We start from the raw sequence: 24,148 nt of genomic DNA, 5'->3' as shown, positions 1-24,148 counted from the left end.
ATTCTGCTGTATTCTCCAACAGTCCCTTATGCTTTCTACTACACCAATCTTTGTGTCATCTGAAAACTTGTTGTGTCATCTTTAAACAAGGTTTCAAGATCATAGGAGTGTATCAGCAAGCAGGAAGGTTGTTTGAAGTGTGTCTACTTCAACGCCAGAAGCATCCGGAATAAGGTGGGTGAACTTGCAGTATGGGTTCGTACCTGGGACTTCAATGTTGTGGCCATTTTCGGAGACATGAATAGAGCAGGAACAGGAATGGTTGGTCCAGGTTCCGGGATTTAGAGGTTTAAGTAAGAACGGAGAAGATGGCATGAAGGACGTTTGAGGACTTGTCTACTGAGGTAGTATGGGCTAAGGTTAGAAACAGGAAAGGAAAGGTCACCCTGTTGGGAGTTTTCTTTAGACCTCTGAACAGTTCTTGAGAAGTAGAGGAAAGAATAGTAAAGATAATTCTAGCCACCAAAAGACATGACCAGCTACCACTAGTAAATGATGAGGAACACCAGTTATACTGGGACAATACATCCAAGATTTAGATGTTTCAGTAAGAACAGGGAAGTGGTAAAAGAGGGGGAGGTGTGACATTATTAGTCAAGAACAGTATTATGGTGGCAGAAAGGACATTTGATGATATCTCGTGGGTTGAGGTTAGAACACGAAAGGAGAGGTCACCCTGTTGGGAGTTTTCTATAGGTCTCCAAGAAGTTCCAGAGATGTAGAGGAAAGTATTGCAAAGATGATTTTGGATAGGAGCAAAAGTAACAGGGTAGTTATTATAGGGGACTTTCACTTTCCAAATATTGATTGAAAACACTGTAGTTCGAGTACCTTAGATAGGTCAATCTTTGTCCAACGTGTACAGGAGGGCTTCTTGACACCGTATGTAGGTGGGCCAACAAGAGGCAACATTGGATTTGGTACTGGATAATGAACTGGGTCGGGTATTAGATTTGGAGGTAGGTCAGCACTTTGGTGATTGTGACTACTAGTCGGTTACATTTACTTTAGCGAAGGAAAGGGATAGGTATACACCAAAAGGCAAGTGTTATAGCTGGGGGAAAAGGTAATTATGATGCGATTAGACAAGATTTAGCATGCATAGAATGGAGAAGGAAACTGCAGGGGATGGGCACAATTGAAATATGGAGCTTGTTCAAGGAACAGCTACTGTGTGTCCTTGATAAGTATGTACCTGTCAGGCAGGGAGGAAGTGGTCAAGCGAGGGAGCTGTGGTTTACTAAAGAAGTTGAATCTCTTGTCAAGAGGAAGAAGGAGGTTTATATAAAGATGAGACATGAAGGCTCAGTTAGGGCGGTTGAGTGTTACAAGTTAGCCAGGAAGGATGTAAAGAGAGAGCTAAGAAGAGCCAGGAGGGGATAGGAGAAGCCTTTGGCAGGTAGGATCAAGGAAAACCCTAAAGCTTTCTATATGTATGTCAGGAATAGAAGAATAACTAGAGTAAAATTAGGGCCAGTCAAGGAGAATAGTAGGAAGTCGTGCGTGGAGTCTGAAGAGATAAGAGAGGTGCTAAATTAATATTTTTCGTCAGTATTTACACAGGAAAAAAGACAATGTTGTTGAGGAGAATACTAAGATACATGCAGTTAGACTACACAGAATTGAGGTTCATAAGGAGGAGGTGTTAGCAATTCTGGATAGGTCCCCAGGCTGGATGAGATTTATCCTAGGATTCTCTGGGACGCTAGGGAGGAGATTGCAGAGCCTTTGGCTTTGATCTTTATGTTGTCATTGTCTGCAGGAATACTGGCAGAAGATTGGAGAATAGCAAATGTTGTCCCCTTGTTCAAGAAGGGGAGTAGAGACAACCCTGGTAATTACAGACCATTGAGCCTTATTTCAGTTGTGAGTAAAATGTTGGAAAGGATTATAAGAGGTAGGACTTATAATCATCTGGAAAGGAATAATTTGATTCGGGATAGTCAACATGGTTTTGTGAAGGATAGATCATGCTTCACAAATCTTATTGAGGTTTTTGAGAAGGTGACAAAACAGGTGGATGAGGGTAAAGCAGGTGATGCGGTGTGTATGGATTTCAGTTAAAACATTTGACAAGGTTCCCCACGGTAGGCTATTGCAGAAAATACTGAGGCATGGGATTGAGGGTGATTTAGTGCTTTAGATCAGCTGAAATAAGACAGAAGGTGGTGGTTGATGGGAAACATTCAGCCTGGAGTTCAGTTACTAATGGTGTACCGCAAGAATCCGTTTTGGGGCCACTGCAGTTTGTCATTTTCATAAATGACCTGAAAGAAGGCTTAGAAAGATGGATTAGTAAATTTGCAGATGACACTAAAGTCGAAGGAGTTATGGACAGTGCGGAATGATGTTGCAAGTTACAGAGGGACATAGAAAAGCTGCAGAGCTGGGCTGAGAGGTGGCAAATGAAGTTTATTGCAGAAAAATGTGAGCTGATTCACTTTGGAAGGAGTAGCAAGAATACAGAGTACTGGGCTAATGGTAAGATTTTTGGTAGTGTGTATGAGCAGAGAGATCTCAGTGTCCATGTGCATAGATCCCTGAAAGTTGCCACCCAGGTTGATAGGGTTGTTAAGGCAGCATAGGTTGTGTTAGCTTTTATTGGTAGAGAGGTTGAGCTTTGCAGCCATGAGGTCATGTTGCAACTGTACAAAACTCTAGTGCGGCCACACTTGCAGCATTGCGTAGAGTTCTGGTCGCTGCTTATAGGAAGGACGTGGAAGCATTGGTAAGGATGCAGAGGAGATTTACCAGGATGCTGCCTGGTATGGAGGGAAGGTCTTATGAGGAAAGGCTGAGGGACTTGAGGCTGTTTTCGTTTGAGAGAAGAAGATTAAGAGGTGACTTACAAGATGATCAGAGAATTAGATAGGGTGGACAGTGAGTGCCTTTTTCCTCAGATGGTGATGGCACGAGGGGACATAGCTTTAAATTGAGGGGTGATAGATATAGGGCATGTGTCAGAGGTAGGCTCTTTACTCAGAGAGCAGTAAGACGTGGAATGCCCTGCCTGCAACAGTGGTAGACTTGCCAACTTTAAGGGCATTTAAATGGTCATTGGATAAGTATATGGATGATAGTGGAATAGTGTAGGTTAGGTAGGCTTCAGATTGGTTTCACGAGTCAGTGCAACATTGAAAGCCAAAGGGCTGTAATGTTATATGTTCTATGAATATGGGAGGGTGCATCAGTACGTTTCCAGGTTATACTAAGTCGATGGAGCGGTAAATAGTGTGGATGATAGCCTTAGATTACGGGATGATATAGACTGACTGAATAGTGGCAAATGGAATTCAATCTGGATAAGTGTGCAGTGATGTACTTGGGCAGGACAAACAAGGCAAGGGAATACATGAAGAGTGCCAAATACCAGGTGGAACAAACAACTGTGGATCCCAGAAAGAAAAATAGGCTGGAGAAATTCAATAGGTCTGGCTGCATCAGAACTGTTCTGAAAAAGGGTCACTGGACCCAAAACACTGACAGCTTTCTCACCACAGATACTGCCAGACCTGCTGAAGATGAAGATCAAGGGGTATTGGTCTGCATGCATACCAGTTCTTTAAAAGTAGTGGGTCAGCAGACAAAGTAGTTAAAAGGCACAGAGTTTAAGATCTTTTATACAGTTCCAGGGACTTTATGCTGGAACTACATAAAATGTTGGTCAGGTCTCAGCTCGCATTTGACAAGGTTCTTCATGATAGACTGGTTAGCAAGGTTAGATTCCATAGAATCCAGGGAACGTTAGCCATTTGTATACAAAACTGGCTTGAAGGTAGAGACTGAATTCTGGATTAGTGGTGCTGGAAAAGCACAGCAGTTCAGGCAGCATCCGAGGAGCAGTAAAATCAATGTTTCGGGCAAAAGCCCTTCATCAGGAATACAGGCAGAGTGCCTGATGGGTGGAGAGATAAATGAGAGGAGTGGGGGTGGGGAGAAAGTAGCATAGAGTACAATAGGTGAATGGGGGTGGGGATGAAGTTGATAGGTTAGGGAGGAGGGTGGGGGAAGGTTGCAAAGAGTATAATAGGTGGATGAAGGTGAAGAGACTGGATGCCTCCTAGCAGAGCACTTTAGGCAACATCTCTGGGACACCAGCACCAATCAACCACACTGTCCTGTGGCCCAACATTTCAACTCCCCCTCCCACTCTGCCGAGGACATGGAGGTCCTGGGCCTCCTTCATCGCCACTCCCTCATCACCCGATGCCTGGAGGAAGAACGCCTCATCTTCCAAGTCGGAACACTTCAGGGCATCAATGTGGACTTCAACAGTTTCCTCATTTCCCCTTCCCCCACCTCACCCCAGTTCCAAACTTCCAGCTCAACACTGTCCCCATGACTTGTCCTACCTGCCTATCTTTTTTTCCACCTATCCACTCCACCCTCCTCTCTGACCTATCACCTTCATCCCACCCCCATCCACCCATTGTACTCTTTGCTACGTTTCCCCAATCCTCATCCCTGACCTATCACCTTCATCCCCACCCCCACTCACCGATTGTACTCTATGCTACGTCGACTTTACTGCTCCTGGGATGCTGCCTGAACTGTTGTGCTTTTCCAGCACCACTACTCCAGAATCTGGTTTCCAGCATCTGCAGTCATTGTTTTTACCTAGTTGAAGGTAGAGACAGAAGGTGGTGATGGAGGGTCGTTTTTCAGACTGGAGGTCAGTGACCAGCAGTGTGCTACAAGGATCGAAGATTTTTGTCATTTATATAAATGATATTGATGTGAAAATAGGAGAATGGTTAGTAAATTTACGACGGGACTGCGATCAGATGGGCCAAGGAATGGCAGAGGAGTTTAATTTCAATAAAACGAGATGTTGCATTTTGGTAAGGCAAATCAGGGCAGGACTGTACACTTAATCATAGGTCCTGGCGAATGTAGCTAAACAAAAAGACCTTGGGGTGCAGGTTCATTGCTCCTTGAAGGTGGAGTCACAGGTAGACAGGATAGTGAAGAAGGTCTTTGGTACAGTTGCCTTTATTGGTTGGTGCATAGGAGTTGGGATGTCATGTTGCGGCTGCACAGGATATTGGTTAGGCCACTTTTGGAATTCTGTGATCAATTCTGGTCTCCCTGCTATAGGTAAGATGTTGTTGAACTTGAAAGGATGCAGAAAAGTTTTGCAAGTGCCAAAGTTGGAGGGTTTGAGCTATAGGGAGAGGCTGAATTGGCTGGGGCTATTTTACCTGTAATTTGCAGAAGAATGTACGATGTAAAGTATTATTAGGAATTTTCATTTTCTTTAAACTGATTTTCAAGCTACATCATTTAGCAATGGGAAATTAGGCAATCAACTCCAATAGGATATTTGTTATTTTGGTTTTATTTCTCAAAGCACTAGAACAAGTATGGTGTACTATGGCAGGTATGGAAATTATTTCAAAATTCAAAATGGGCACAGGGATATAAAATTATGCTAAATTTACTTTTTTATTGTATAAATATTATTTAAATATAAGGAAAACAACATTTTCTGTGGTGAAAAGATAGTTGTATCCTTGAAAGTTAAAACTATTAAGCAATATATTGCAGAAGGTATGAGGAAGGATCTCTGGTTAGTGCAGGGCTTGCTGATCAGATCTTCGACTGCTGTTGGGAGACTATCTTTAGTTGTGGGGAAGTAGGAAGAAGAAAAATAATTTCTGAATGTTATTGAACGATTGCCACAAAACACACATGTACTGGGTGAGGACTGGCAGGGTTAGAAGTGCATCTTGTGAATCCATACTTACTGTAAGGGTTCACGTATATACAGGCATATTAGTCCATTTGAATGAGTATTAGAAAACTGCCAATAATAATTACAGAGCAGCACTCAAACAAGAATTAGCACCTGGACAATAGATAGAACATTTGGAAATTGAAAGTTGTTTCCTTAGTATTAACAGTAAAGCAAAAATTTTATTAATAGACAATAGACAATAGGTGCAGGAGTAGGCCATTCTGCCCTTCGAGCCTACACCACCATTCAATATGATCATGGCTGATCATCCTTAATCAGTATCCTGTTCCTGCCTTATCTCCATAACCCTTGATTCCACTATCCTGGAGTGCTCTATCCAACTCTTTCTTAAAATGAATCCAGAAACTGGGCCTCTACTGCCCTCTGGGGCAGAGCATTCCACACAGCCACCACTCTCTGGGTGAAGAAGTTTCTCCTCATCTCTGTCCTAAATGGTCTACCCCATATTTTTAAGCTGTGTCCTCTGGTTCGGCACTCACCCATCAGCTGAAACATGTTTCCTGCCTCCAGAGCGTCCAATCCTTTAATAATCTTATATGTCTCAATCAGATCCCCTCTCAGTCTTCTAAACTCAAGGATATACAAGCCCAGTCGCTCCAGTCTTTCAGCGCAAAGTAGTCCCGCCATTCCAGGAATTGACCTCGTGAACCTACGCTACACTCCCTCAACAGCCAGAATGTCTTTCCTCAAAGTTGAAGACCAGAACTGCACACAATACTCCAGGTGTGGTCTCACCAGGGCCCTGTACAAAGAATCTCTTTGCCTCTATACTCAATCCCTCTTGTTATGAAGGCCAGCATGCTATTAGCCTTCTTCACTACCTGCTGTACCTGCATGCTTACCTTCATTGACTGGTGTACAAGAACACCCAGATCTCTTTGTACTGCCCCTTTACCTAAATTGATTCCATTTAGGTAGTAATCTGCCTTCATGTTCTTGCCACCAAAGTGGATAACCATACATTTATCCACATTAAACTGCATCTGCCATGCATCTGTCCACTCACCCAGCCTGTCCAGGTCAGCCTGTAATCTCCTAACATCCTCCTTACATTTCACCCTGCCACCCAGCTTAGTATCATCAGCAAATTTGCTAATGTTATCACTAATACCATCTTCTAAATCATTAATATATATTGTAAAAAGCTGCGGTCCCAGTACTGATCCCTGCGATACTGTCACTACCTGCCATTCCGAAATTGAGCCGTTTATCACTACACTTTGTTTCCTGTCAGCCAACCAACTTTCAATCCAAGTTAGTACTTTGCCCCCAATACCATGCGCCCTAATTTTGCTCACTAACCTCCTATGTGGGACTTTATCAAAAGCTTTCTGAAAGTCCAGGTACACTACATCTACTGGATCTCCATTGTCCATCTTCAGAGTTACATCCTCAAAAAATTCTAGAAGATTAGTCAAGCATGATTTCCCCTTCATAAATCCATGCTGACTCTGACCTATCCTGTTACTACTATCCAGATGTGTCGTAATTTCATCCTTTATAATGATTGAGACGTATAAGATTATGAAAGGATTGGACACTCTGGCAGCAGGAAACATGTTTCCGCTGATGGGTGAGTGCCGAACCAGAGGACACAGCTTAAAAATACGGGGTAAAAATACAGAGATGAGGAGAAACTTCTTCACCCAGAGAGTGGTGGCTGTGTGGAATGCTCTGCCCCAGAGGGCAGTGGAGGCCCAGTCTCTGGATTCATTTAAGAAAGAGTTGGATAGAGCTCTCAAAGATAGTGGAATCAAGGGTTATGGAGATAAGGCAGGAACAGGATACTGATTAGGAATGATCAGCCATGATCATAGTGAATGGCGGTGCAGGCTCGAAGGGCTGAATGGCCTACTCCTGCACCTATTGTCTATTATAATAGACTTCAGCATCTTTCCCACCACTGAGGTCAAACTAACTGGTCTATAATTTCCTGCTTTCTCTCTCCCACCTTTCTTAAAAAGTGGTACAACATTAGCCACCCTCCAATCCACAGGAACTGATCCCGAATCTATCGAACTCTGGAAAATAATCACCAACGCATCCACGATTTCTCGAGCCACCTCCTTCAGGACCCGGGGACTTATCAACGTTCAGACCTAACAGTCTCTCCAACACCAATTCCTGGCAAATATAAATTCCCTTCAGTTCAGGTCCTTCAGCCACTGTTACCTCTGGGAGATTGCTTGTGTCTTCCCCAGTGAACACAGATCTGAAGTACCAAATCAACTCTTCTGCCATTTCTTTGTTCCCTGTAATATATTCCCCTGTCTTCAAGGGCCCAATTTTAGTCTTAACCATTTTTTTGCCTTTCACATACCTAAAAAAGCTTTTACTATCCTCCCTTATATTTTTGGCCAGTTTACCTTCGTAACCGGTACCCAGGGGACCAGGAGTGTGCCGGCTGATCAAGAGTTCCACTTTATCAATGTAAAAACACACACTAAGAAATAAAACTGTTATACAGGGGGGTATATCACTTATAGTTTATTCACAGCATATATCACAAATAATAAGAAAACTCTGCCTTACGTAAAACTTACCAAAGCGTCTTCTCACTCACACCCTCAACTGACTATTCGGACATTGCAGTAGATCACGATAATGCAGTAAACTTTCAGTTTATAATTTTACCAGTTTATCAAGGGTACTGATCCAAACAATGTTTACTGTACGCGAAATGTCCAATTTAAACAATGGCTTGACAAGAAACAAATGTCCACCCATGTCTAACCATGAGACTACAACCCTACCTTATAAATCCAAAATATATCAAAGGATCACCACTATATTGCCAAATGAAACACAGTCAATTAACAAAGCAGTTTAATTTTAAACTAACATTCAGGTTATCACGTAAACAGACAAAATCTAGAATCAATGTTTGTCCTGACACTGTACTGATGTTAAAATAGCAAGTGGAGGAACTCAGCAGGCCGAGCAGTATCTGTAGAGAAAAAACAGGGTTAATATTTCTAGTTCAGTGGACATTCTGAAAGGTCACTGACTTTAAACATTAACTCTTCTTTCTTTCCACAGATGCTACCAGACCTGCTGAGTTTCTCCAGCAATTCCTGTTCTTATTCCTAATGAAGGGCTTTTGCCCGAAGTCGATTTTCCTGCTCCTCAGATGCTGCCTGACCTGCTGTGCTTTTCCAGCACCACTTTAATCTAAACTCTGATTTCCAGCATCTGCAGTTCTCACTTTTGCCATATTCCTCTCAGCCCTTATTATTCATGTACCCAGCCAGATGCCTTTCAAATGTTGTAACTGTACCAGCCTCCAAATCTTCTGACAGCTCAGTGCACACACACACACACACACACACCACATTCTGCATGAAAAAGTTGCCCCTCCCCCTCTCACCCTAAACCGATGGCCTCTAGTTCTGGATTCCCCCACCCTGATAACCCTATCCATGCCCCTCATGATTTTACAAACCTCTAGAAGGTCACTCTTCAGCCTCCAATGCTCCAGGGAAAACAGCCCCAGCCTAGATAGCCTCTCTCTGTAGCTCAAATTCTCCAACCCTGGCAATACCTTTGTAAATCTTACATAGAACATTACAGCGCAGTACAGGCCTTTCGGTCCTCGATGATGCGCCGACCAGTCATACCAATCTTAAGCCCATCTAACCTACACTATTCCATGTACATCCATATCCTTGTCCAATGACGACTTAAATGCACTTAAAGTTGGCGAATCTACTACCGTTGCAGGCAAAGCATTCCATACCCTTACTACTCTCTGAATAAAGAAACTACCTCTGACATCTGTCCTATATCTATCACCCCTCAATTTAAAGCTATGTCCCCTCGTACTCGCTGTCACCATACTTGGAAAAAGGCTCTCCCTGTCCACCCTATCTAACCCTCTGATTATCTTATATGTCTCTATTAAGTCACCTTTCAACCTTCTTCTCTCCAATGAAAACAGCCTCAAGTCCCTCAGCCTTTCCTCGTAAGACCTTCCCTCCATACCAGGCAACATCCTAGTAAACGTCCTCTGCACCCTTTCCACAGCTTACACATCCTTCTTATAATACGGTGACCAGAACTGTACACACAATACTCCAAGTGCGGCCGCACCAGAGTTTTTTACAGCTGTAGCATAACCTCATGGTTCTGGAACTCGATCCCTCTATTAATAAAAGCTAAAACACTGTATACCTTCTTAACGACCCTGTCAACCTGGGTGGCAACTTTCAAGGATCTGTGTACCTGGACACCAAGATCCCTCTGCTCATCTACACTACCAAGAATCTTACCATTAGCCCAGTACTTTGCATTCCGGTTACTCTGACCAAAGTGAATCATCTCACACTTGTCCGCATTAAACTCCATTTGCCACCTCTCAGCCCAGCTCTGCAGCTTATCTATTCCTTTCTGTATCTTACAACATCCTTCGTCACTATCCACAACTCCACCGACCTTAATGTCATCTGCAAATTTACTAACCCACCCTTCTCCACCCTCATCCAGGTCGTTTATAAAAATGACGAACAGCAGTGGACCCAACACCGACCCTTGCGGTACACCACTAGTAACTGGACTCCAGGATGAACATTTCCCATCAACCACCACCCTCTGTCTTCTTTCAACAAGCCATTACTGATCCAAACTTCTACATCTCCCATAATCCGATTCCTCCACAAGTTTCCAAACATCTTTCCGAAAGGAGGGGAACCAGAATTGCACGCAATTATTCCAAAAGTGGCTGAACCAATATCCTATAAAGCCGCAACATGACCTCCCAACTCGATGCTCTGTCCAATGAAAGAAAGTATACTAAATGCTTTCTTCACTATCCTATCTACCTGTGACTCAATTTTCAAGGAGCTATGAACCTGTACTCCAAGGTCTCTTTGTTCAGCAACACTCCCCAGGACCTTACCATTAAGTGTATAAGTCCTGCTCTGATTTGCCTTTCCAAAATGCAACACCTCGCATTTATCTAAATTAAACTCCATCTGCCACTGGCCCATCTGATCAAGATCCCAGTGTAGTCTGAGGCAACCTTCTTCGCTGTCCACTACACCTCCAATTTTGGTGTCATCTGCAAATTTACTAACAATTCCTCTTGTGCTCACATCCAAATCATTCATATAAATGATGAAAAGTAGTGGTCCCAGCACCAATCCTTGTGGCACTCCACTGGTCACAGACCTCCAGTCTGAAAAAAACCCTCCAGTACCACCCTCTGTCTTCTACCTTCAAGTCAGTTCTGTATCCAATGGCGAGTTCTCCCTGTATTCTATGAGATCTAACCTTGCTAACTAGTTTACCATGAGGAACCTTGTCAAACACATTACTGAAGTCCGTACACATCGCATCCACCGCTCTGCCCTCATCAATCCTCTTTGTTACTTCTTCAAAAAACTCAATCAAGTTTGTGAGACATGATCTCCCATGCACAAAGCCATGTTGACTATCCTTAATCTGTCTGTGCCTTTCCAAATGCATGTAAATTCTGTCCCTCAGGTTCTCTCCAACACCCACCACTTTAGCCAACCTCCAGTCTTCTGGCACATCACCTGTGACTATCAATGGTACACATACCTCAGCAAGGGGCCCAAAAATCACTTCCCTACTTCCCACAGGGTTCTAGGGTACACCTGATCAGGTCCTGGGGATTTACTGACTTTTACATGTTTTAAGACATCCAGCATCACCTCTTCTGTAATATGGACATTTTTCAAAATGCCATCATCTATTTCCCCACATTCGATATCGTCCATGTCCTTCTCCAAATAAATACTAGTACAAAATACAGTTTTAGTGTCTCCCCCATCCCCTGTGGTTCCACAGACAGACTGCCTTGCTGATCTTTGAAGGGTCCTATTCTCTCCCTAGTTACCGTTTTGTCCTTAATGTATTTATAAAATTCCTTTGCACTCTGTTTAACCCTATTTGCCAAAGCTATCTCATGTCCCCTTTTTGCCCTCCTGATTTCCCTCTTAGTATACTCCTACTGCCTTTAGACTTATTTCTGCTGTCTGTACCTGACATATGCTTCCTTCTTTTTCTTAACCAAAACCTCAATTTCTCAAGTCATCCAGCACTCCCTACACCTACCAGTCGTGTCTATCACCCTAACTGGAGTATAGTGTCTCTGGATTCTCGTTATCTCATTTTTGAAGACTTCCCATTTTCTTCCAGCTGTCCCTTTCCTGCAAATATCTGCCCCAATCAACGTTTGCAAGTTCTCGCATAATACTGTCAAAATTGGCCTTCCTCCAATTTAGAACTTCAACTTTTAGATCTGCTCTACCCTTTTCCATAATTATTTTTAAAATAATAGAATTTGAGATGAAGATTGTAATCACTGAAGTGAGAAGTCATTTGGTGTGGAGGCTAATGGAAGAAATCAGCAATGAAATCTTTATCATGACACAAATTTTAGCACTGGTGCAAATTGGTACAGGTGAACGTCCCATTTCTACACTTTGAACATGTTTCCAGCAAACGAGCAGATCACAATCAAGAAACTACACACTGGTGCAAACAGCTGTAGAAATGAGCAATGTTAAGTTCTGGTCAAATTAGCCATGAAGTGTAAGTTGAAGTTCAGAATGATTACAGGTACACACCTAACAGAATTAACACAAATATATTTAAGGGCAGCACAGTGGCTCAGTGGTTAGCACTGCTGCCTCACAGCACCAGGGTCCCAGGTTCGATTCCAGCCTCGGGTGACTGTCTGTGTGGAGTTTGCACGTTCTCCCTGTGACTGCGTGGGTTTCCTCCGGGTGCTCTGGTTTCCTCCCACAGTCCAAAGATGTGCAGGTCAGGTGGATTGGCCATGCTAAATTGCCCCATAGTGTCTGGGTGGTTTACTCTTCGGAGGGTCGGTGTGGACTGGTTGGGCCGAAGGGCCTGTTTCCACACTGTAGGGAATCTAATCTAATCTATTTTGTTTTTTTTGCAGGAGAAATAAAACTAAAAACCTGACTTCCCTAAATGACTGTTCGAACGATTAACCTGATACCACATTCTAGAGGATTAAAGGCATTTAGTCAAGCAATTTTAGAAGGCACAAATGACTGGAGAAAACAACTAATTTTCAATAAATTAATCCAAAGCATAACATGGGCATAGCCCCGTTACATTGTCACAACTCCTTCACATCATGATTGATTTCAAGAAGTATTTATTTGTGAAATTCAAGTTCACTTACATCACAAACAGCCAAACCTGAAATCTCCGTGTGTAAGACTAATGCAAAGATGAATTTCATGGTGACTTTTCAAACAGAGCCAGACTTAAACCAGCACTCTGCTTTAAACTGTTTTCCCTAAAACATTTCTCCATGTTTTTGTTTACTTGTGCTTGTATCTGAAAGATCGATGATTTAAAAAGTAGTAGGGAATTTCTTCATTGACTATTATTGACGATACCAATAAGATTGAACAACTGAGAGAGAGAGAGAACAGAGGTGCCAATTCTGTTCATAATAACGCTAGGTATTAATATAATTTCCTTCAAAGCTTTCAGTGTGTGAGGCAATTGCTGAATTATTAAGTTAAGAAAGACTTCACAAGGCAAGAAGAGAGGACGTAAATGATCTACAAGGAAAGCTTTTTATTCTAATTCCAATCTAAAATTTAGTTATTTTCAATAGGCATCACTGTCATGGAAACAAGATTCGCAGGAAATTTTGGTTTACCACACAAATCTATTATACTTCTATTTCTTAAAGACCAAAAGAAACGGCACGAAAATTTCACACATTAACCATTTCACTTTACTGAAAGTCTCGTGACAGCATTGCAGGGTGTAGATTTATGATGCTTCTGAATGTTATTTTCTCCTCAATGCATTAAGCTATCTCATTAGTTAAATGACATAACAAATTTAGTCACTAAAAATGTCAGGAAAGTGTCTCAAGCCATTCAGTTATTTCAAAACAGCATTTCTAAAATTCATTTTCTACAAAAGAACATTTTGTACAACACACGGTGTATGGAAACTGTTGAAAATCAACAAAAAGCACACTACCTTGCACTCTTATTAACAATATATTTAAATTGTTAGGTTAGAAGTGCAGTCTCTGGTCAGAGTTTTATTTAGTAACAAAAACCTTAAAAACAGCTTCTTGGGAGCTCCAAAACAAATCTTCAAGCAATTTATTTCATTTAGAAATAATCTTATTCTAAATATTTGGATTAACAAAAATAGCACAATCATTAAGTTCACTAGTTTATAATGACAGAAACCATTATGCTTGCATCACCATTGAAGTGACATTTCATTTGGACTTATGATTTTAATTAGCTCCTGTAATGCAAGAATAATGCTACAAGGCAGCTGTAATTCCAGAATGACTCAATATCCAAGGTAATAGAATTCAAATTTTATCACACTGGAAAATAATTCAGATTGTCATAGTAACTAAGCTTGCAGTCATTTATTAATTATAGGAGAAATGTTTGTAACCACAATGAGCTCAACAAACTAACATCAATACTCACTGTTGTTGGAGCCCAGTCATGTCCATATACATAGGAGTATTTGCAATACAGCTCATCAAACTCTGGAAACTGGGGGAAAAAAAACAAATTAAAATTGAACAAAAATTGCAAAACTTTCCAAAAGCTGATATTATGCTTAGTTTTAAAGTTTCTCATTTAATATTAGTGAGTTTAAAGTATTTTGAAATCAGCAAAGACTCAAACTATCTACAATTAGTATTTTTATAGCTACCGTTAACAGTAAGCAGGATTTTAATTTTTATCTCATAGAACACTTTAACAGAATCAAAGTTCTCAACCAGGAAAAAGTTACAAAACCATAATATAGGAATAGAAATACAAATTTTGTTAGAAGTCTGGCATTGTGACTTATTCACTGTCACGTAATGAGACAATAATTAGAAATAATTTTCTCCAGGGTTTAAACAGCAGTTTACAGCTGAAGGGCTCAATATTATTTGAAGAATAATCACTTTTGTTACAATCTGGCTACAATCATTTAAGAATTTATCAGTGTAGTCAGTCAATATTTGAGGAATCAAAATATGCTTTCAACAGGGGCCAACTTAAACATGGAGTATAAATTAAGCATAGGCGTTAATGCAGGAGGACCCACTTCCGCTGGTCTGCAGCGACGTGAGGTCTGTGTTAAGGTGTCTTAAACTCCCATGCACATTTGTGGCAACACATTACATATTGCCTGCTTGATCCCGTAAGTCGATGTTTAGGCCAGTAGAACCTTAACTTGTATTTCTGAGCTGAAAGTTGCACTTTGCTCCGAATTCAAAACATAGTGCTAAACATGCACTTACTAACTAAAAAAACAATTACATGGCAAACATAGGCCCGAACTTACATTTGAATCAAAGGAATTAACTTCCTTTGTAACAATGTAACCATTTTGTAACAATACTAATTTTGTTCTTGGGTTCAACATCGTATCAACATTATAACTATTCTTTCTTAGAATCTAAGTTTTGACAACAGCATGGTCACTGCAGTGAGACCATGAAAAAAACTCAATGTTACCAACCTCTTCCTTAATCTATAATTGCTGAAATATTCTTTGCATAAACTGGAAGGCTCTCCCAAAAAGCGTTCATTCAAATCCAGTGAATCTTCATTTTTAGCAGAAAGAATAATTTTCAAACAATAAGATGTATCAAATGACTGTTCCTGACTTTTTGCACACTAAACAAATTACATCATTGTATCCACCACACACACACTCACCCACCAAGAAGTCATTCTTATGTTGTACCCCCTGCCAATACTCAACCCATCCATTAATCTGATTCCTGATGAAGGGCTTATAGCCGAAACACTGACTTTCCTGCTCCTTGAATGCTGCCTGATCTGTTGTGCTTTCTCAGTGCCACATTTTTCTACAGTCCTTATTTTCTCCTTCGTCTATTAATCTCTCCAACTGAAGTAATTGTTGCAATGGTCCCCTTACTTCTGCTGCTTTAATCTCCACCAATCTCATGCCAACAGCTGTTGGCAGTCACATAATTGGAATGTGCTCCAGCTTTTTTTTTATTAAATTCACTCATTGGATGTGAGAGTCATGAGCTGGGCCAGCATTTATTGCCCCTCCTTAGCTGGCTTTGAGAAGGTAGTGGTGAGCTGACTTCTTGAACCAATGCTGCATAGAGACACTTATTACCACTAAGGAGGGAATTCCATGACTTTGATTCAATCACACTGAAGGAACAATGATATATTTCCAAGTTAGGACAGTGAATGGCCTGGAAGGGAACTTGAAGGTGATGGTGTCTCCCGGATCTACTGCCCTTGTCTACTGCCCTTGATTGGAAGTGGTTGGGGGTTTGGAAGTCCTCTGCCTACACAAACTCTCTCTGCAAGTACCAGGCACCAAACAGTAATAAACCCAAGAGCAGATATGCCCCTTAAACTGGTCAATTAAAATGATCCATGCAAATGAACATCAAGTGCTATATTTATAATTATAGATAGTTTGAAGCGAAACAACCATTTAATGGAGGGAAACTACTGACTTGGAAAACTGTAATGTATGGGTTGAATTCTCATTTAAAAGAAACAGAAAAATGCTATTTAGCCTATCAATCCAATCCTTCCATTCCATATAATCATGGATTATCAAACACTTCAATGTCTTTTACTCAACCCTATACCCATAATCCTACACTACTGGTAATTAGAAATCTATCAATCTCTAACATGCTCAAAGACTAAGCTTCCACAGCCTTCGATGGTAGAGAATTCCAAAGTTTCACAACTCTCATCCCAGACCTAAGTGGAACCCCATCCTTGCCTCATCATTAAACTGTCCTCTTAGTTTCATGAGAAATTGAGGACCGCAGATGCTGGAGATCCCCCATTCCTAATGAAGGGCTTATGCCTGAAATGCAATTTCAGGCATTGAGGGAGTGCAGTAAATGTTCACTCGACCTGTCCTTGGATGCTGCCTCATAGTTTCCCCAGTCACGGAAACATCTTGCCTGCACCAACCCGTCTGTTCCTTCAAATGTTTTGTAAATTTCAATGAGATTACCTGTCACTCTTTGAAATTCTGGAGAATACAGAACCAGTTTGCCCAAGCTCTCCTCATAGGACAATCTCGCCAATCCAAGAACAGGTCGAGTGAACATTTACTGCACTCCCTCAATGGCAATAATATCTTTCCTGAGATAAGGAATCCAAATCTACACTGTACTCCAGATGCAGTCTAACTAAGTACTGATACTATTGAGTCAATTACTCCTGTATTCAAATATTCTTGCAATAAAGGCTAACATTCTTTTAGCCTTTCGAATAGCTTACTGAACCTGCATTTTACCCTTCAATTACTTATCAACAAGGAGGTAAGTATACTGCCTCTTAAGAAATACAATCCACATCAGTTTCTCCTCTAAAATGCATAACCTCACATTTTTCCACATTATCTTATACCTACTACGTTCTTGTCTATTAACTAAGCCAAATTCTCCTGTAACTGCTGTCTCACAACACACATTTCACTTTGCTTTGTACCATTCACAAAATTCGACATTTGGTTCCCAACTCCAAATCATTGACATATTTTGTGAACAGCTAGAGCCCAAGTACTGATCCATGTTGTACTCCATTTAGAACATAGAACATAGAACAGTACAGCACAGAACAGGCCCTTCAGCCCACGATGTTGTGCCGACCACTGATCCTCATGTATGCACCCTCAAATTTCTGTGACCATATGCATGTCCAGTAGTCTCTTAAATGTCCCCAATGACCTTGCTTCCACAACTGCTGCTGGCAACGCATTCCATGCTCTCACAACTCTCTGTGTAAAGAACCCACCTCTGACATCCCCTCTATACTTTTCTCCAACCAGATTAAAACTGGTTGACCCCTCGTGTTAGTCATTTCTGCCCTGGGAAATAGTCTCTAGCTATCGACTCTATCTATGCCTCTCATTATCTTGTATACATCAATTAGGTCCCCTCTCCTCCTCCTTTTCTCCAATGAAAAAAGTCCGAGCTCAGTCAACCTCTCTTCATAAGATAAGCCCTCCAGTCCAGGCAGCATCCTGGTAACCTTCTCTGAACCCTCTCCAAAGCATCCACATCTTTCCTATAATAGGGCAACCAGAACTGGACGCAGTATTCCAAGTGTGGTCTAACCAAAGTTTTATAGAGCTGCAACAAGATCTCACGACTCTTAAACTCAATCCCCCTGTTAATGAAAGCCAAAACACCATATGCTTTCTTAACAACCCTGTCCACTTGGGTGGCCATTTTAAGGGATCTATGTACCTGCACACTGTTCCTCCACACTGCCAAGAATCCTATCCTTAATCCTGTACTCAGCTTTCAAATTCGACCTTCCAAAATGCATCACCTCTCATTTATACAGGTTGAACTCCATCTGACACCTGTCAGCCCATCTCTGCATCCTGTCAATGTCCCGCTGCAGCCTACAACAGCCCTCTATACTGTCAACGACACCTCCAACCTTTGTGTCGTCTGCAAACTTGCTGACCCATCCTCCAATCCCCTCATCCAAGTCATTAATAAAAATGACAAACAGTAGAGGCCCAAGGAAAGAGCCCTGTGGAACACCACTCAACACAGACTTCCAGGCAGAATATTTTCCTTCTACTACCACTCGCTGTCTTCTTTTGGCCAGCCAATTCTGTATCCAGACAGCTAAGTTCCCCTGTATCCCATTCCTCCTGACCTTCTAAATGAGCCTACCATGGGGAACCTTATCAAATGCCTTGCTGAAGTCCATATACACCACATCCACTGCTCGACCCTCATCAACTTTTCTAGTCACATCCTCAAAGAACTCGATAAGATTTGTGAGGCATGATCTGCCCCTCACAAAGCCGTGTTGACTGCATTTAATCAAGCCATGCTCTTCCAGATGGTCATAAATCCTATCCCTCAGAATCCTTTCTAACATCTTGCAGACGACAGACGTGAGACTTACTGGTCTGTAATTGCCAGGGATTTCCCTATTTCCTTTCTTGAAGAGAGGAATTACATTTGTCTCTCTCCAGTCCTCAGGTACGACTCCAGTGGAGAGCGAGGATGCAAAGATCTTCGCAAGTGGTGAAGCAATTGCAATTCTCGTTACCCAAAGCAGCCGAGGACAAATCTGGTCCGGGCCTGGCGACTTGTCAATCTTAATGTTTGACAAAATTTTCAGCACATCAGCTTCCTCAATCTCTATCCATTCCAGCATGCACACCTGCTCTTCAAAAGTTTTATTCACTAGAAAGTTCGTTTCTTTCGTAAAGACAGAGCAAAAAACTCATTTAGGGCTTCCCCTACCTCCTCAGACTCCACACACAAATTCCCTATGCTATCCCTACTCTTTCTTTGACCATTCTCTTATTCCTCACATAAGTCACAGCAGTAGCACAGAGAGCACACAATTCACCACAAAATGTGAATGCGTATCTGTCCTGCTGTCGGCACGCAAACACACATCAAAATATTGAGTCAGAAATCACACAACACTAGGTTATAGTCCAACAGCTTTATTTGAAATCACAAGCTTTCGGAGCGCTGCTCCTTTGTCAGGTGTCCACCCCTGTCCAACACCAGCACCTCCACATCAAAAAATTGAGAGAGTGACTGAGGCAGCAGAGAACAACCTATGACCATCAACATATTTGAACAGATCCAACAATGCTCAAGAGACTTGAGAGCAGCCAAGACAAAGCAGCCCACTTGATTCACCACAGCTCCTTAGGTAGCACCTCGCAAACTCACAACAACGATCATTTAGTAGGCTAAGGGCAGTAGATACATGGGAATACTACCATTGCAAGTTCCCTCCAAGCCACTCAACATTCATACTTGGCAACTTATCACTGTTCCTTTATTGTTGCAAGGTCAAATTCTGGAACTGCCTCCATAAAGGCATTGGGAGTCTATCTACTGCACATGGACTGCAGCTGTTCAAGAAGGGCAGCACAGTGGCTAGCATTGCTGCCTCACAGTTCCTGGGACATGAGTATCATTCCAGCTTCAGGCGACTGTCTGTGTGGTGTTTACACATTCTCCCATATCTGTGTGGGTTTCCTCTGGGTGCTCCAGTTTCCTCCCACAGTCCAAAGATGTGCAGGTTAGGTGGATTGGCCATGTTAAATTGCCCATAGAGTCCCAGGATGTGTAGGTTAGGTGAATTAGTGAAAGGAAATGCAGGATTACAGAGATAGGGTTGACAAATGGCCTGCTTCCACACTGTAGGGATTCTACGAAGGCACCTCATCACCACCTTCTCATGGGCATCTAGGGTTGGGCAAAAAATGCTGGCCCAACCAGTAATGTCCACATCCCATGAATGAATATTTAAAAACCTGCACTTAATAACCTATAAACCTATTTATAAAGCAACATTAATGTAACAAAACATCCCAAGTATGAAGCAAAATTTGATCAGTTCACATAAGGAGATATCAAGGCAGGTGAACAAAAGTTTGTTCGCCTGGAGACTTTAAAAGGAAGAAAGGCAAAATGGGGAGGGTATTCCAAAGCTAAGGGCTTACACAGTTGAATACATGACCAGTGATGACGTTATTAAAATAAGGCATGCTCAAGATACCAGAATGACAGTAGTGTAGCTATGAGACGAGAGCTGTGGGACTGGAAGAAATTACTGACACAGGGCAAGACCCGATATGGATGGATTGAAAACAAGGTGTTGTTTAAGTGGGATAAAAACAGAAAACTCTGAATAAACTCAGCACATCTGGTAGTCTAGGTGGCGAGAGAAATCCCAAAATTTGCATTATTTTTCTTTTATTTAATGACTTAACTGGGAACCAGGTCTGCAAGAGCAGGTTGATAGGGGAACGTAGACCGTCTAATTGTGAGTGCATTGATGATGAAACGTGGCAGTTAAGATGTTATTCCTAGGACCAAAAAAAATTACTTGGCAGATACACCAAGTACAACACTAAATGGTTCGAACTTCTAATTCTTTTGCTTCCCCCTTACCCTGAGGGAGGCTCTTGAACTCTGTATAGCATTTATTATAGCAAAACTGTAGGTTAGTTACTGTTCACAAAGTAACGAATGGACGTTAATTGAAATTGGCAATTCATGAAAGACACTTTGTGGGACTAGCCAGACGGATTATAAAGAGCCGCTGACTGTAGGCTGGTTGCCTAGGGGATGGTCGCCACCAGGCCCGAGGCCCATTCACGTCCAGAGTGAGTTTCAGGACAGAAACTACATCATACCGGCCAAAGGCCAGAAAATAACGTCCCTCCATCATTAAATAAAATAATACTTACATCAGCACTTTCGATCTGCCCGTTGACCATTAAAAGGAAGACTGACGGTTTCCCGGACAGCATATTCCTCAATCACCAACTCCCGGCCTCGCCGTCTCCGCGCCTGCGCGCCAATCTGATTGACAGCTGCTGGGTTCCAGCCCCAATGTTGGAACCTGTATCCTAATTTTCCAAACGTACATGCTGCAATCTGGACCTATCAAGAAAAATTAAGGTCAATAATTACTAAAAATTTGTGGCATTTACTAAATTCTTCAAATGAATTATCACCACCTTGTGCCAACGAAGATAACTTCTCTGGTGAAACAAGTACTTATTTCCTTGCTTTGGAGATGCCGGTGTTGGACTGGGGTGTACAAAGTTAAAAATCACACAACACCATGACAGGTTTCCTTGCAGTATCCAAGATAGAAATGCTGCTCTTGAGCTTGAGTCTTTATCATCATCAAGCAATAAAGTCAAAGTTGTCTTGTAAATTTGTTTGGTGGGTTGTTTTACTGTTTGAACAACAGTTAAAGATTAATCAATAAACTCAACAAATTTGTACTGTACATTCTTATTTTCAGCATTTGTTTCTTATGGCAAAAATTTAGAGTCATAGAGTCAGAGAGATGTACAGCACGGAAATAGACCCTTCAGTCCAACTCATCCATGCCAACCAGATATCCCAACCCAATCTAGTCCCACTTGCTAGCACCCAGCCCATATCCCTCCAAACCCTTCCTATTCATATACCCATCCAGATGCATTTTAAATGTTGCAATTGTACCAGCCTCCACCACTTCCTCTGGCAGCTCATTCCACACACGCACCACCCTCTGCATGAAACAGTTGCCCCTTAGGTCTCTTTTATAACTTTCCCCTCTCACCCTAAACTTATGCCCTCTATTACTGGACTTGCCACCTCAGGGAAAAGACCTTGTCTATTTATCCTATCCATGTCCCTCATGATTTTATAAACTCTATAAGGTCACCCCTCAGCCTCCGACGCTCCAGGGAAAACAGCCCCAGCCTGTTCAACCTCTCCCAAAAGCTCAAATCCTCCAACTCTGGCAACATCCTTGTTAATCTTTTCTGAACTCTTTCAATTTCACAGCATCCTTCCAATAGGAAGGAGACCAGAATTGTACACAATATTCCTAAAGTGGCCTAACCAATGTCCTGTACAGCCACAACATGACCTCCCAACTCTTGTACTCTGACCAATAAATGAAAGCATACCAAACGCCGTAAGGAGGTATGAACCTGCACTACAAGTTTCTTTGTTCAGCAACATTCCGTCGGTCCTTATTATTAATTGTATAAGTCCTGCTAAGATTTGCTTTCCCAAAATATAGCACCTCACATTTATCTAAGTTAAAATCCATCTGCCACTCCTCAGCCCATTGGCCCATCTGATCAAGATCCCATTGTAATCTGAGATAACTTCTTCGCTGTCCACCATACCTCCAAATTTGGAGACATCTGCAAACTTACTAATTATACCTTTTGTGCTCACATCCAAATCATTCATATAAACGATGAAAAGTAGTGGACCAACACTGATCCTTGTGGCACTCCAATGGTCACAGGCCTCCAGTCTGAAATACTACCCTCCACCATCATCCTCTGTCTTCTACCTTCGAGCCAGTTTTGTATCTAAATGGTGAGTTCTTCCTGTATTCCATGAGATTGTCATCCAATAGCTCTTCAGTGATGATAGAAATTAAAAACATTTCCACAACTCCTGTAAAGACAGTGACTTCGTTCGTGTTGACACCATGAAAAAAAGAATCTCATGTCAACATCAGTGAACTCAATCAATTCTTTCTTCTTTTGAATTCCGTCATGAGTTTAGAAATCTTTTACCAGTTGCCCCCTGAGCAGTTCTTCATTAACAGTTTATTTTTGAATAATCTGTTTTTTTGTAATTAGTCAAACTCCTTCAGTTGCTGCAAAGTTGTTCAGATTAAGATATATGTGAAGACTTAAAGGTGAGGCTTGCGAATAACATAAATATTTTCAACACCCTTACGCTTCTTTATGCAGTGTTACTTCTAGTGTACCTTCATACTTAACAGTTATTCCACTTATATCATGTAGCTGTATCTCAATAGACTTTACCTTCTGTTTCTGAAGCAATGATATTTGAGCTGATAGTATAATGACAGTCACACCTGTCTGAAGCTTAAAATTAATGGATGGCCATTGACATACAGCAAGCCAATGTGGGTCAGCTGAATGACCAATTTCACATAAGAATGCATCCCTTATAATAGTCTAACATGGGTATCTTTTTGAAAAAGGAAGTTCCACAAGATGGAGCTCTTTGTGCAAGTAAGCATTTGGCTTTTTGCTGCTTTGAAGCTGTGCCCTACTTCTGCACATCTTTTGGAAGGAATCAACAGTTTTACAAATGTAGCATTCTTTCATCATAGGTAGGCTTTTCTGTTCTACAGCACAGATATTGACTTGCGGTATTTGCTGTTTGTGTACATTTTTTGATGGTTTTTCATGTGTGCCTGCAGAATGTTCATATCTCAAAGCAGATTTTGTTGGTCTCCTATGGCAAGGTTTTCCTCTCCTCTCATGTTATATTATGAACTCTTCCTGGTTTCTGCTTCCAACACAATTTGAATAGCTTTATCCACAGTCAAATCTTCTTAGGATTATAATGAATTTGACAAAGACTCATCAATAATTCCAACAAGAATTCTGTTTCTTATGAATTCAGATTTCAAAGCTCCATAGTCACAGTTTCCCACAATAGAGATCATAATACAATTGTTGAATAGATTCTCCTGGATGCTGAACCATTTTTTGAAATGTTATACTTTCAAGGACCTTCTTTGTTCTCATTTAAAGTAATTATAGGTATTAAAGGGCATTAGAACTTCTCAAAGGTATCAGTCCCTTAAGTTAGATTTGCTTATTATTAGCATTATCTTGTTTTGTTGTGATCTTGTTTTTGTTTGTTCAGCTTGAGATCTGGTATTTAATTTTGAAGTAATCATATACCTTAAGAATTGTGTCCTTCAAGGTATTGAATCCTGTCATTTGTTTTGCCTAGCTTGTAGTACAAGACTATGTAGTTCTGGATATAGGTTTGCTCGTCACCATAACTAGGTGACATCTTCAGTGGGCCTCCGGACGAAGCACTGCTGATAA

General features: G+C 41.5%; 1 protein-coding gene across 4 annotated transcripts in view; it reads right to left on the bottom strand.

Moving 5' to 3' along the window:
- Positions 1 to 21,151, bottom strand: part of b9d1 (B9 domain containing 1) — a 39,147-nt gene extending 17,996 nt beyond the window's left edge. The window contains exons 1-2 of one of the 4 annotated variants that reach the window (XM_087997959.1): positions 21,002 to 21,151; positions 14,230 to 14,298 (exon numbers count right to left, since the gene is read on the bottom strand). In XM_087997959.1, coding sequence (XP_087854085.1) covers positions 14,230 to 14,298; positions 21,002 to 21,064 — 132 coding nt within the window. In that variant the 5' untranslated portion in view covers positions 21,065 to 21,151. The remainder of the gene's footprint in view (positions 1 to 14,229; positions 14,299 to 21,001) is intronic. The other 3 variants (XM_043711237.2, XM_087997960.1, XM_043711236.2) reach the window with 3 other exon arrangements.
- Positions 21,152 to 24,148: the final 2,997 nt, after the last annotated feature.

The sequence above is a fragment of the Chiloscyllium plagiosum genome, unplaced genomic scaffold (genome assembly GCF_037043375.1).
Source record: "Chiloscyllium plagiosum isolate Xiang-an unplaced genomic scaffold, Cpla_swu_hap1 HiC_scaffold_20, whole genome shotgun sequence".
NCBI classification, from domain to species: Eukaryota; Metazoa; Chordata; class Chondrichthyes; order Orectolobiformes; family Hemiscylliidae; genus Chiloscyllium; species Chiloscyllium plagiosum.
This window is presented reverse-complemented; position numbering and strand designations above follow the sequence as displayed.